The 14,132-nt window shown below is 46.2% G+C and overlaps 1 protein-coding gene across 1 annotated transcript in view; it reads right to left on the reverse strand.

The window, feature by feature from the left end:
• NID1 (nidogen 1) overlaps window positions 1-14,132 on the reverse strand; it is an 88,997-nt gene that overhangs the window by 5,923 nt on the left and 68,942 nt on the right. The window contains exons 17-21 of the mRNA XM_078608439.1: window positions 13,659-13,785; window positions 10,805-10,976; window positions 8,953-9,110; window positions 2,622-2,745; window positions 1,005-1,117 (exon numbers count right to left, since the gene is read on the reverse strand). Of these exons, the coding sequence (XP_078464565.1) occupies window positions 1,005-1,117; window positions 2,622-2,745; window positions 8,953-9,110; window positions 10,805-10,976; window positions 13,659-13,785 (694 nt within the window). The remainder of the gene's footprint in view (window positions 1-1,004; window positions 1,118-2,621; window positions 2,746-8,952; window positions 9,111-10,804; window positions 10,977-13,658; window positions 13,786-14,132) is intronic.

Here is a 14,132-nt window from a genome sequence, read left to right on the forward strand (position 1 = left end):
CAGATTTGTTTTTCATTCTAAACATAATTTATATCGGTAACGCTGCTGCTACTGCTGCTTCTCCTGCCACTGTTGCTACTATACCGCTGCTACTGCTGCTACGATACTGCTGCTACCACTGCTGCTTCTCCTGCTGCTGCTTGCCGCTGCTTCTGCTGCTGCTACCGTGATACTGCTGCTACCACTGCTGCTACTACTGCTGTTGCTAACCGCTGCTGCTGCTAGCCGCTGCTGCTGCTACCGTGATACTGCTGCCACAGCTGCTACTACTGCTTGCCGCTGCTTCTGCTGCTGCTGCTACCGTGATACTGCTGCTACCACTGCTGCTACTACTGCTGCTGCCGCTGCTGCTGCTACCGTGATACTGCTGCCACAGCTGCTACTACTGCTTGCCGCTGCTTCTGCTGCTGCTGCTACCGTGATACTGCTGCTACCACTGCTGCTACTACTGCTGCTGCTAGCTGCTGCTGCTGCTACCGAGATACTGCTGCTACCACTGCTGCTACTACTGCTGCTGCTAGCTGCTGCTGCTGCTACCGTGATGCTGCTGCTGCTGCTACCGTGATACTGCTGCTACCACAGCTGCTACTACTGCTAGCCGCTGCTGCTGCTGCTGCTACCGAGATACTGCTGCCACAGCTGCTACTACTGCTGCTAGCTGCTGCTGCTACCGAGATACTGCTGCCACAGCTGCTACTACTGCTGCTGCTGCTTGCCGCTGCTGCTGCTGCTACCGAGATACTGCTACCACTGCTGCTACTACTGATGCTGCTTGCCGCTGCTGCTGCTACCGTGATACTGCTGCTGCCACAGCTGCTACTACTGCTTGCCGCTGCTTCTGCTGCTGCTGCTACCGTGATACTGCTGCTACCACAGCTGCTACTACTGATGCTGCTTGCCGCTGCTGCTGCTACCGTGATACTGCTGCTGCCACAGCTGCTACTACTGCTTGCCGCTGCTTCTGCTGCTGCTGCTACCGAGATACTGCTGCCACAGCTGCTGACCGGGTGGGCAGTGCGGCTGTGCGATGGTGATGCCGTAGGGGTGCGTGCGGAGCCCCGGCAGGAACTCGTCCACCTCGTCTGCCCCGTCGTTCCTCAGGGCCCGCACGCCGTCCCTGGTGTGTGCAGCACACGCGGCACGCGAGCACAGGGTGAGAGAGGTCGTGGGCGCCGCGGTGGCTAGGAGATGTTAACTTATTCTTTGGTTCTTTCGGTAAAGTCACGTCTAAAGATAAAATAATAAATTAAATAATAGCATACGACGTTTCGATTGCGACACAAGCAATCAGGTATAAATGAAATAGCAACAAAAAATCTAACCAGAAAACTATAGACAGACATATAAGCAGACAGATATCACCAAGATACATAGAGAGAGTAACACAGGTACAGAGATTGCTTGTGTTGGTAACTTTTTTGGTGCTATCATTTGTGGCCAGGTCACTTCTGGGCTTTATCTGGTAAAATATTTTTTTTTATTTTAGTGGCATTGTGGTGGTAATGGGTACATCACAAGCAGATGGAGGCCATCATTTTATTTGTAAATTGTTATTGCAGTAGCTGAGCACAAGCCCAAAGGAGCATAAGACCAAGCGGCCAAGAACAAAGGGCACGGATTGAAGCTGTAATCGATGAGAACCGATAAGTTCCTTGAGTTGAGCAAGGTTATTATAAGAGTTTGACGATGAGAGGGAATTCCAAAGCCGAGGGGTGGGAGGAAGAAGCCGAAAGATACATGTTTTGATCTGCTGTGTGGTTATTAGACACAGGACTGTATGGATGTTCGCAATGAATGAAAAACATCAATATCATTGTGAAGGGTAAATTTAACATTCTTGAAAAAGTCCAAAGTTCCCCTGTTCTTAAAATAAGTTTTAGATTGTCTCACTTGTGGCCTTAAGCCTGTGGGCGAAATTCCACATTCATATGTCAGGGGCCAGCATCTCCAAAGCCAACCGCTGTTGATAGTCCACAATGTTGTCACTCTGTGTATTGACCCCCGAGGGGTGTTGCACAATTAGCCCTTTAGGTATGTAACTGTGCATCATCGATTCATCAATTAAAATGAATCGATTCATCAATTAAAATGAATCCCTACGTTCACAATACACGAAGCATCAAGTCACGCATGTGAGAACCGATCATATTTCCAATCGCGAGGTGAGGGGCCTCGTGTTATGGCACCGCGTTCAGACCGTGACAAAGCAAGGGCGACTTCTCGACAATCACCACTACTGGCAATTAAATTGCCACAAGCAACGTTGGCGACTTGCAATGGTAGTGGCGTAGAGTGAGGACTTTCGTTGAGTCAACTAAAACAGAGTTTGTGTGTTCTTATGAACAACGATCGGTCTACAAAACACACCACCGCGGGTGACCTCTGTCTGCGATCTAATTGGAAGTTTGCTATCCAAGTTTCTTCCCTCCCGGTGGCAGGGGGGGAAGTGATCATATTTGTCCGGGTGTGGGCCAGCCAAACTTCAACACGTACAATAAACCAAAATCTGCTGCTACAAATATTGCCGATGACGGTTGCCGGCAACCATCGCCCTCGCGTGCCGTCGCGGTTTTACGGTTCGAGTTGAAGGGGGCGAGGGGGGTGATGGTGAGTGGCCGTACCTCTTCCAGTCGGTGTAGTAGAAGTAGTTTGCCAGCCTGGTGAGGCTGAACGGGTAGAGCATCCCAGACGTGAGCACGCGCCTCGCCGTGCCATCCGACTGCACGCACTCCAGACGCTTGGTACCTGGGCTCCGTCAGGGCGCAGGGCAAAAAACACCGGCAAATGCTGCTGCCTCTGCTGCTGCTGCTTGTGAATTCACACTGTGGTGTCTTGCCAGACAGCATTGAGCGGGGGTGGGAGTTAGGGGTAAATGTATAAAAATTAACCCGTAAAAACAAAGTTTTTCACTATAAATCCTTTATATGCGTGGCATCGGTTTTATTTTATTATTCATTTATGTTTTTCTTGAGTAAGAGTTTCATATTTTCACATTGGTATTTTAAATTAAATATGAATTTTTTCTTTCCTATAAAGTGGAACATTTTGGGAAAAAAATTTCACGAAAATAAATTGTCACGCACAACGAGTCTGTGTGCAAAATGTCAGCTCGATTGGATCACGGGAAGTGGGTTAAAAAACGACCGAAAGATTTGCACGGTCGTAAGCGCGCAAGCAAGCAAGTGAACTTAATATAAAGGATTTAAAAACACTCAGTTGGCTGAAACGTTGCGATATATCGAAGAACGCAGAGCTTGGACAATTCTTGGCACTGGATCAACACCGGGCTGCCCTTCCTGCTTATCTGTGATTTCTCGCACCTCCGCGCATGCATTGCAAATTGTGAATTGTTGTGAGATGCACTTTACATGATTGATGCTATATTAAAATTAAATATTTTATAGTGGTAGGTTTTTACCCTTTTTTGTACCTGATGTCAGTTTTGTACCAGTTTAAAGGGTAAAAACCTACGACTATATTTTGCCACTGGTAAAAGAGATCTCATAGTGTAAATATTTTATGTTGATAAATGTCCTGGTTTGCCCCGAATTCAGAAAGACTGTCCCGGTACGGGGTATCCTTCCTGAGCGTGAAAATTGAGACTTTTTATCAAGTAAAAAAAAACATCTTCTCACTTTGTTGAATCAAAGGGCAAAGTTATCCGAGTAGGGTGGAGTCTATGAGCAGTAGGTGGGAGGCCAACATGAGAGCGGGGAGGGTTGCAAGGCCCTGTGAGCGGCGCTAGTGCTGGAGTGGGCGTGGGCACGTAAAAGTGGGCGAGGCTGACTGAGGAAGAGGCAGCCGGCTCCCCACGTGTTCCAGTTGGGCCACCTCCCAGAAATTTGGTACCCTTTGAATAAAAACAAATCATAAACTGTATTTCGCAAATGGCTCTCTATTAGTCTATTGCCGTCAGTGGGTTCCAAAGCAGTCCGTTTAGCGACAGCACTGTGTATGAGAAGAAAAAATAATGTGCGTACGCAAATTTGTATGTAACACATACATAGGAGTATATATTTATTAATATATTAAAAATAATATTGCTAACGGAACTTAAGTTCACAATTAAGAATTTACATAATAATTATTTCAAATGTAAAACTATAATTTGCCTCATCTGCCATTTTAATTAAAATTTTGATATGGGAGAATTATATGAAAGGATTATTGAATTTTGTTGTAAGTGTTTAAATTATTTTACGACCGATTTCAATTAACTGTTTTACATAACCCTTTTTAAGCTCTTGATTTATTAGTTAATGCACCAAACCGTCTATAATTACCTTTACATGTCCATGCATTTCGCCGACTTGTATTGATTTATCATTTCAGCCTTTTTAATACAGCGTGAATTCTATGCCTCAAAGCTCCGATTCACTCAGACCAAATGGATTCTGAGTATCTGCATATGATGTCAATCTCCATTACAAAAAGGGTGATATGTTCTCCCTTTAGCTTCATGCCTACACCAAAGTGCTTTCGGAGAGTTGAGAAAATTTTACTAAAATCACGTTCGGAATAACACAACTCCCACAGAACCATACGTCTTTCTCGAGTGTTCCCGTGCGCAATATGAACTTGGCCTCTGATCCCCCACGACCGCCCCCACCTCCCCCCTCCGGGAAAATCAATGCTGGGTGAGCCACTGTAGCCACGGACCATTACTGAAAATGTCATCAAAAATTGCCAAACGGGTTAAGGGATAGTGAGGGCATCAATAGCAGGCAAGGCGGAGCGCATATGCGCGTGTACTTAATTATTCTCGCGTAGCTCACCGTGGAAAGAAGCTAATTTGGAGCAAAATGTTGCAAAAAGATTTCACCTTAGGTTAAAGGCATTCAACCCTCGTTTTTATTTCGCAAGAGTAGTGGGATTTATTCATTAACAGTAAGTGACATGTTATTTTATGTGCGTGGGAGTGCATGCTTATTAATGGCAAGTCTCGGAGCTGCAATCGCTGTGTTTACCTAAGGAGATCCATGGTTGTTATGTTCGAATACTATCGATCAGCCAGTCAATCCTTTTCTTTAAACCAAGTGAGAGCTTGCAGAGACGATGTGGTTTTTCTTTTCTTTTTTACGACGCACAACACAAGCTCAGCCCCGGCACGATAGCACTCCACTGGGATGCTATTATCAAACGCAAGCAGTCTGGTAATTTGCGAGGACGAAAAAATAATGATCGCATGACATTGGTTCACCAACGCAGGCCACTGCGTGTCGGTGTTACAGCAGAATTTGTAAAATCACCCGCGCTTAATAAATAACAGATTTTATCCTTCCGTGGGATGAATGCTGCTAACGTAAGCGAAATGTGACTCTTCAGGGTCAACGTCTGGCAGTGTGAGCCCGAGCACACGGCACGCGATATCGCGACGCCGCGGTGGCGAGATGTTAACTCCCTCGCCTGGTATGCCAGGAAGTCGTGGGTTCGATCCCGACCCTGACGCCTCCTGTATATTTGGAGTTTGCGTGTCTCTCTCCTCTTGGTCCTGTGGAGTTTTATCCGGGTTCCTCCGGTTTTTCCCTCCACATTTATAAACATCCGTTGAGAGTATTTGGCTGCTATCAATTTCCACGTGATAAGCCCTTTCGTTGAGCCATCACCAGTGGCCAGGTCGCTTCTGAAAACGAGTTGTATAGCTCGGTATGCCTAAAATAGTTTAGTTTCAATAGTTTAGGTTAGTACATGCACAGCCCTTTGATCAATCCACGACAAGATGAAGGCCCTCCAATGCCGTTCGGGCTATTTGACCATACTTTGCCATGCCAGGTCAGTGTGGGTTTATGAAAGCGACAAAATTTAAATGTGGGATCATAGAAGCGCAGGACAACGGCTACACCGTCGTCTGCTGCCCGTGACGTAGCACAGGTCTTGCAACTGCCAATAAATAACCCGGTGTGCAAGGTGGTCACCCATGCAAGCACTGTCCAGGTTCAATGCCACTCATCTTCTGGAATTGGAACTGATCGTGGGTGCATTCCGGGTGATTTGGTCAGAAGCTGCATGATAACGGCATCAAATAAATCCATGTGTGCGCTTTCACAAATACCGATGACATTTTAGTACTTTAGCATGTAATGATGCATCGATCGAGCTATTAAAATTTATTTTAAGCTTGCAATACTGGGAAGCCAATATTTATGATTTACAAAAAATATATGCAAACCATATGCTAAACTTCCATTGAGGCTAATCGACTGAAGAAAGTCGTAAAAATGATGTAAAAAAACTAGAGTGGGTGAATCTTGAATGGAATGGAATTGTGACAATGCACAGAATTTCTGGACAAGTTGAATCATAATTGTAGCTACTCTTATGCCCATTATCCGATTTTCAGCGAGCGTTCAGTGATTGTCCGTACAGTATTTGACAATGGCAAAATCACTGGGAATGAACGTCCAAATTTAGGACATCGTCACATCTGAATGCAGGAATTGTCTCTTGGTGTTTCATTAAAAAAAAACTTGCAGGGAAGTGCAAATCGGTGCCTTGTTACGTGTACATAGCGAGAGGTACGAAGATGCATTTGTAGGTGAAAGGCAATTTATAAGTCCATGATATAAGCATTGAATCATGCGTGCGGGAATCAGTATTTTTTTACTGACATATGATGTGCGAGTACGTTGCATAACCTTTGTCCAAAACACCCAGAATGTGTCCGATCTCATCAGATCTCAGAAGAAAAAGCGTAGTTGGGCTTGATCCGTGCTTGGCTGCTATGATGTGGGCAGTGGAGGATTTTGTGACGAAATCCACCGATGTTGTGAAACTATGCACCAACATCGACGAAGTCTGGTTAAATATCACCCATGACCAAAGTGGCACTGGGAGGCCTTCATCCAGCAGTGGATTGACACAAAGGACTGTACAAATAAAAACGTTGCGTGCACTGGGAACATTGGACCCCCTCCAGCCAATAGAGGCCACTGGAATCACCACAATATAAAACAGATTATTGAGTTTCGATTTAAAGCTTTCGTGACTGCAGGGATTCATCTTCTTGGTTCTTTCGGTAAAGTCACGTAGAAGGGAAATAATAAAATAATAAAAATAAAAATAATTCTCACGACGTTTCGGCTACAACGCAAGCAGATATCCTCTTCACCTGAGGACGGCTGCTTGCGTTGTAGCCGAAACGTCGTGAGAATGATTTTTATTATGTTTTATTTGTATTATTTTATTATTTCCCTTCTACGTGACTTTACCGAAAGAACCAAGAAGAAGATTATTGAGGTCAACGGGGACCCTGAATGGAGACAATTCGTTGAAACACAACAGGGGCAAATTGTCATGCTCCAATGAATAACAGATTTGTTTAAAAAAAAAAACCCTCTTTGTGTTCGTGTATACACATTTTTTATTCATTGTTCTTGCCAAGAACAGCAGCATTTGTTTATGAAGCCTGACTCTGCTGATGAGACCCAGAATGTTTATTAGCTTAAACAAATGCTGCTGGATTATATTGGGTTCTGATAGGCGACAGACTGATAGACTTAAAGAACGTTGACACGTGGAGACAGAGAATTATGTGCTGCTTCTACGTATATATTGATAAACAACAACGCATTTTGTAAACTATTGAGGCAGGGTCAGCAGAGGGTGTTTGGGGCGCTGGTTTACGTAGCAAGAGGGTGGCTCTGACACACGGAGCACCGCTCAGTATCTGATGAGACACCCAAGGCAGATCGAGGCTGCAGGAATCGTGGCTGGAAATGGTCGATGTTGTTTCTCAAGTGCGTACAGAAAAGTAACAACAGCGCCATTCCAAACGGTTTTGGATGCAGCAGAATTGACGTAAAAATTGATTCTCACGGTTATGCTGTACGCATCAAATTGCACATCTGAGAAATCATTTTTTTACACAATACATGCAAATTATAGACAAATCATATGGTAGGGCTAAATTAGTCTAAGAAACTGAACAAGACAGAACAATTGAGACAGAAAAGACAATGAGGTAATACAAAAGGGACTTAAAAATACATTTAAAAATATTATTGCACGCTAATTTATCAATGCTTGTATTTATACTTGTACTGTAGGTGTTGAGTGTATACCATGCCTGCAATGTTAATTGCAGCCAATGAGACAATTTTTACACAGTGCCGTGTAGTCTTAGACAATTTAATTAGTGGCAACATATTGTTTTCTTTATTACATTTGTTCGTTTTTTCTAATATTTATTTGATTCCAATCATGCTGTTGTCATTGTCCCACGAACTGAAGTATTGCTTGTTCATAACTCTAACGGAGCTGTGCGTCGTTCTTCGTAAGAGAATGGCCAGCGGAAGTTGATATCGTAGAACTAAATTTCGATTTAAAGCTTTCGTGACTGCAGGGATTCATCTTCTTGGTTCTTTCGGTAAAGTCACGTAGAAGGGAAATAATAAAATAATAAAAATAAAACATAATAAAATAATTCTCACGACGTTTCGGCCACAACGCAAGCAGCCGTCCTCAGGTGAAGAACAGGTCTGTCAGACGCTGTCTTTCCGACAGACCTGTTCTTCACCTGAGGACGGCTGCTTGCGTTGTGGCCGAAACGTCGTGAGAATTGTATTTTATTATGTTTTATTTTTATTATTTTATTACTTCCCTTCTACGTGACTTTACCGTAGAACTACTTCCGAGATACCTTCAAGACTGACCTCATGTCCACACGACGAGTGCTGCACTTTCCCAATCGCCCTGCCACAGAGGTGTTTGTCTCACGGTAGCTGAATCAAACACAAAAACATATGTCTGAAGTCTCAGAGTTGGATGTGATCAAACTAAAGTGGCATCCCATCGTCAATGTGATGGCTTTCAACGCAGTCACTGTCGCTCGGCTCACCACACTGGAGGACCTCGTTTCGACACGAGTGCGGCGCTCTCATATCTGAGCCGCGTCACTGTGAAGGTCGCGGTACGATTATCGACGGGAGTCCTAATGACATTAAGTGCGGTCACCTGCATCCACCCAGCAGAGCGTGCGGGTGGCCGGGTCGAAGGTCAGGCCGTTGGGCAGCCCAATGTCGTGTCCGACCAGCACGTGGCGGCCCGTGCCGTCCATGTGTGCGCTCTCGATTTTGGGGCCCTCGCGGTTCCAATCAGTCCAGTAGAGCATCCTGGCGCCACACGGGCGTTTGCACACGGGACACACCGATGCATGGGCACGTGTTTTTACGTGTGCAGACGAGCAGGAACACTGGCATGGACGCACACACACAAACGCGTATGCAGCCACACATAAACGCGTACACACTGGTATAGCGCACCGCACTATGAACTCGGTGACCTCAGTTCAATTCCAGGCCACAGATAACATCAGCGTGGTGAAGTATAGTCAATCAACCCCCATGACCGACACGGAATGGAGGAGGTCTTCACCAAGCATTGGATTGATAAAGGGCTGCAGATTATAGCAACACACAAGCAGATGCACTATCGTGTAAGCACAGTTGCATACACACACATACGGTACATGCACAAAGACATGAATACACATAAAGACATACATAAACTCACACGCACACACATGCATGTAAAATCACATACGGACACACGCATGCATGCCCAAAAACGTATACCCATACACGCTCGCACAAAACATTAATTCGATATACGCACACAAATGTACACAGCTTTAGAGGGCCATGTCTATACCCACATGAATACAACCATTGTCAAATGTGCAGGCAAAGATTCTGTTAATTTGGTCGCATACACTGCTTGTAGCGACACCATGTTATAGGGCCGGCATAAGCAGGGTAACTGAAAAATATAGCTCGTATAAAAATCTTGTAAATATTTTATTTATAGATCTATAGAGCACGGCACACATACAAGACTACAAATAACAAGACAAGGGTTACGATTTATCCTCTGTAGACTACCCTTGTGGCAAGTGCCATTATCGGAGCATCTCGTGAGGCTGGCATAGCACATGACGGCACCCAATGAACAAAGACGGTCACTGCATCGCGTGCTTTCAGATCCACTTCTGTGGCCGTCTGGAACGCTCTTCCGTTCAACATTAGGAAGTCACCGGAGCTATGCACTTTTTAAAATTTGGATTGAAAACTCATTTCGATAGAACTGCTTTTTGTGTCATATTTGTTGTCCTTCCCCCGCACCTCCGATTAGCACGGTTGGCTACGTACGGTGCGAAAGAAGTTCAACACACACACACATGTAGCCATCACCTGACATACTCAGCTGCCTCTGTCTTCGCAGTGTACACGTTAACACGTGGCATGTGGGGACCTCATTTTATTTTGAGTTCACCTCGGGGGAGGGAGGCTTAGAAACCGGTACAGATACAAAATGCCATCCGTGTCGCGCACGATTATGATCACACTATACGGCTGTGCTCTGAACACCATGGCACTACCCGGCACACGAGGAGGCGGTTGGTACCGGGCAGTGCTCGATGCCGACAGATCACGGGCTGCACTGCGCAGTTGGGGCGCAACGCAGTTCAGCGTGACTTCAACTATTTTTTTTATTTTACCAGGTAAAGCCCACTGAGCTATTTGGCACTTCTTCAGAAGCGACCCTGGCCACAAATGATAGCTCAGCGAAGTGGCTTAACACGTGGACATTTGTAGCGGACAAATGCTATAAAAACGCACATTTAAAAATGTGGAGGGAAAAACCGGAGGAGCTGGAGAAAAACCCACTCGACCACGGGGAGGACATGCAAAACTCCAAATATACAGCAGCAGGCGCCAGGGTCGGGATCGAACCCACGACCACCTGTATACCAGGCGAGGTAGTTAACATCTCGCCACCGTGCCATCGTCATTGGTGCGCGACTCACCCCTGCACGGGGTCAGCGACGATGGCGCGCGGGTTCACGAGGTCGGAGGTGACGAGCGTGCGGCGCGACGAGCCGTCCAGGCGTGCCACCTCCACGCGGTCCGTCCCCGAGTCCACCCAGAAGATGTTGCGGCTTAGGTGGTCGATCGCCAGCCCCTCCGGACTCATGAGGTCTGAACACGGGGAGCACGGTCGGCGTCGCGTCGCCATTGCAGCACGGAGCGCGCTGCTTTACTTCGTCGTAATTGGCATAATTTGAGGCCATGAATTGATTAAATACATTGTTTTTGTAATCTTCTCCCGTTTGTGCATATATGGTTGTGTCGGTAATTTCGATGTAACAAAAGCATATCGTTTGCATTTAGTAAACCTGAAGGCTTGGGAAAACTCAGAAGCCAAAAAAATCATCCTGAGGGCGTGATGGATGAAATCTGGATTAAGCGATGTGATTAATAAGTCCCAGGATATTTGAGAAGGACAACTCGGAAATCAATTCCACCCTAAGAATGGCCATGGACTGGTGCAATACGGCCAGCAATCACAGCGTACGATGACGATGATGTTGATCACTGATGGAACTCTCAATAGCGTGTGATATTTATAATACCTTAGAGCCCTTTGTCAGCTCATTTACAGTTGGAGGCCTCCCAAAGCCGTGTAAGTCATGGGGGTTGTATCAACAGCCCGTACTTCACCAGAATGATCAGTGCTGGCTGGTGATGGTGTGTTCAATGACCATACCCAGATGTTACTCGCCACTGATGTTATCCGTGGCCACAAACTAAAATAATATCACCAGGTTCCACAGTGCAGTTCGCTCACCAATGTGCCACCCTGATGATTTTCATATAATTTTCATACATTGTAAAATTATTTGTTTTGACACGTACGACGGACACGTCCGCGTTCAGAATCTCTTTCAATGATGAATCGATGCATCGTTGCATTCCTGATTGTAGTGTGCTGTGTGTCAGGTGGCGCTGTTAGGGTGCGCCAATTGCAATCTGAATGTCATCCAGATCAAATCCTGGTCAAGGGGTGCCGCAGCCAATTATCCCGAAGGGACCGACAAAATGAGTGCAGACCACTTTGTGGTGAAGCCATCAGTGTATGTAGTACGTATGTTCAAATCTTTCGCACAGTACGTAGCCAACCGTGCTAATTGGAGGTGCGGGGGGAGGACAACAAACTAAACACAAAACAGTTCTAAACAAATGAGTTTTCAATGTAGTGGTCGTCCTATATGAGACTGTGGCTTCTGCGCTGGGAGTGTGAAATTTCCACTGCTGGCTCATGGGCAACAATGCATACGAGTGATTCGAGTGCGAGCACAATGCACGTTGAAGCGTTCAAACACTGTGACTTTGACTTCAATTGTACAACGTTTTTAAAAAGTATATTACTAAAATCTCTGTAATCATAAATGTCTATCACAGGATAAAATTACATTGGGAAAGAAATCGTTTTTTTCCCCCATATAATTTAGCGTTCATTTCGAAAGCGCTAAAATAACTCGCAGTGAACTGAAAAAGTATTATTATTTTACATAATAAACATATTGTGGTTCAGCGGTGGTTAGCGCTCCGTACGAAGCAAGCAGAGACTGAGTTCAAATCCCAGCGACGGGTGACATCGGTTGCGAGTGATATGTGAAGCAGTTCTGGGCGACTCTTTCACCAAGCCATAATGACCAGCATGGTGAAGTATGATTAAACGACTTCCCCTGACCGACGTGGTGTGGGAAGGCCTACACACGGCCGTATATTATTACCGTATTACATCATATACAGATATACAGTAATATTGAATTCCGGGTTTAAGCGTGCATATGTATACACGCTTTATTACATTATAAAAAAAATTTGACCACCTCATAAAACATGCATTGTAAAGATATTGGCTTCACAATGAGTTTTTTTGCTGAATGAGAAATAAGATTAACATTTTGGCTGACGAATTTCGCAAGCTCAGCTTCTCCGATGACTCGGTATCAAGTCATGTAGACATCACATCAGAGTCAAAGTATCACCCCCGCAAGAGCATGGTCAGGGCAGCACTCATCCCCATTGGCAGCCCTCAGCGAGTGGTGCAAGTTCCACATTTGTACGATGGGGTCCAGCATGGCCATTGTACGAGCACTGTCGTACGACCATGTGCTGGGGTTGGCTCTGCACCAGCACATCTCACTGTGGGCCACCCATGTTCAGTTCATGTTCGCCCCGCGTATCACCGATGATGATGATGGCACCCCCCCTACCCCCCCAACATGACAGCCCTACTGGTCCCCACATCCGAGAGGAGCTGAAGCCAGTCCTGCCAAAAGTGGTCCTACATTTGTCTTGATTCTGGAAGGATGACGACGTTGATGTTGATGATGAGTCTGGCTAACTGAGAATGGGAACAAGCAACCTTCTATCCGTGAGTTGATTTCACTCTCGTAGCCCTGCGTGGTCAAAATGGAAATGTAGTTGGACAGCTGTGACGACTATACGTCCTGCAGTCCAGGTACACTGCCGTTTCCCCTCCGGCAGAAAAGTAACAATTCCCGAAAGTGCCGGCACACGAGTGTCTGGTGTTCTGAGGCACGGCGTGCCGTTGTATACTGCCCACATATTCCGCCCCCGTTCATTTACAACGAATGAAAGTTACATGCAATTGTCAGCTGTACCGTAACGAATGAATGAGACAGTCTTGATGAAATGGTGAAAACGAACTAGATGGCGTAAACCAGTATAAATAAATAAATCAATCTTTGAATCCAACTGTGACCGTGAATCGCGACAATGCATCGAATCGTGGAAGGAGACACTCGTGCAACGACGCTCGTCGTTCGCGCGTGGGAGCGGCGCACAAACCGGTGGCGATGATGCTCTGGGGCTCTCCGCCGCGCAGGCCGACGCGGTTGATGGTGCGTCCCACCACGTCGGTCCAGTAGACCATGCCCTCCACGCAGTCGAAGTCGATGCCCACGTTCACCGATCCCTGGGCGCGTGCGGCACACAGATCCACGGCGCGCCGTCAAGGTCCTTGCCGATCTCGTCGAGGAGAGTAAACCATCGTCACGCCAACTCCGGCGGTCATCCTCGCGGCAGCGGGTTTTGGCCGGCCATCGAACAAAGATGCGCTCCTGGAACGCTCTTCCTTCCGATATTAGGAAGCCGCTGGAGCTATGCACTTTTAAATCTATATTGAGAATTCATTTTTTTAGAACTGCTTCTCTAGTGTGTCGTCCTTCCCCGCAGCTCCGATAAGCACCGTGCCAGCCAAGCGGCCCGCCGCGATGTGCAAACAATAAACGCGCGACACTCACAGAGTGAGCAGCGGCATTC

The sequence above is a fragment of the Lampetra planeri genome, chromosome 30 (genome assembly GCF_965212315.1).
Source record: "Lampetra planeri chromosome 30, kcLamPlan1.2.h2, whole genome shotgun sequence".
NCBI classification, from domain to species: domain Eukaryota; kingdom Metazoa; phylum Chordata; class Hyperoartia; order Petromyzontiformes; family Petromyzontidae; genus Lampetra; species Lampetra planeri.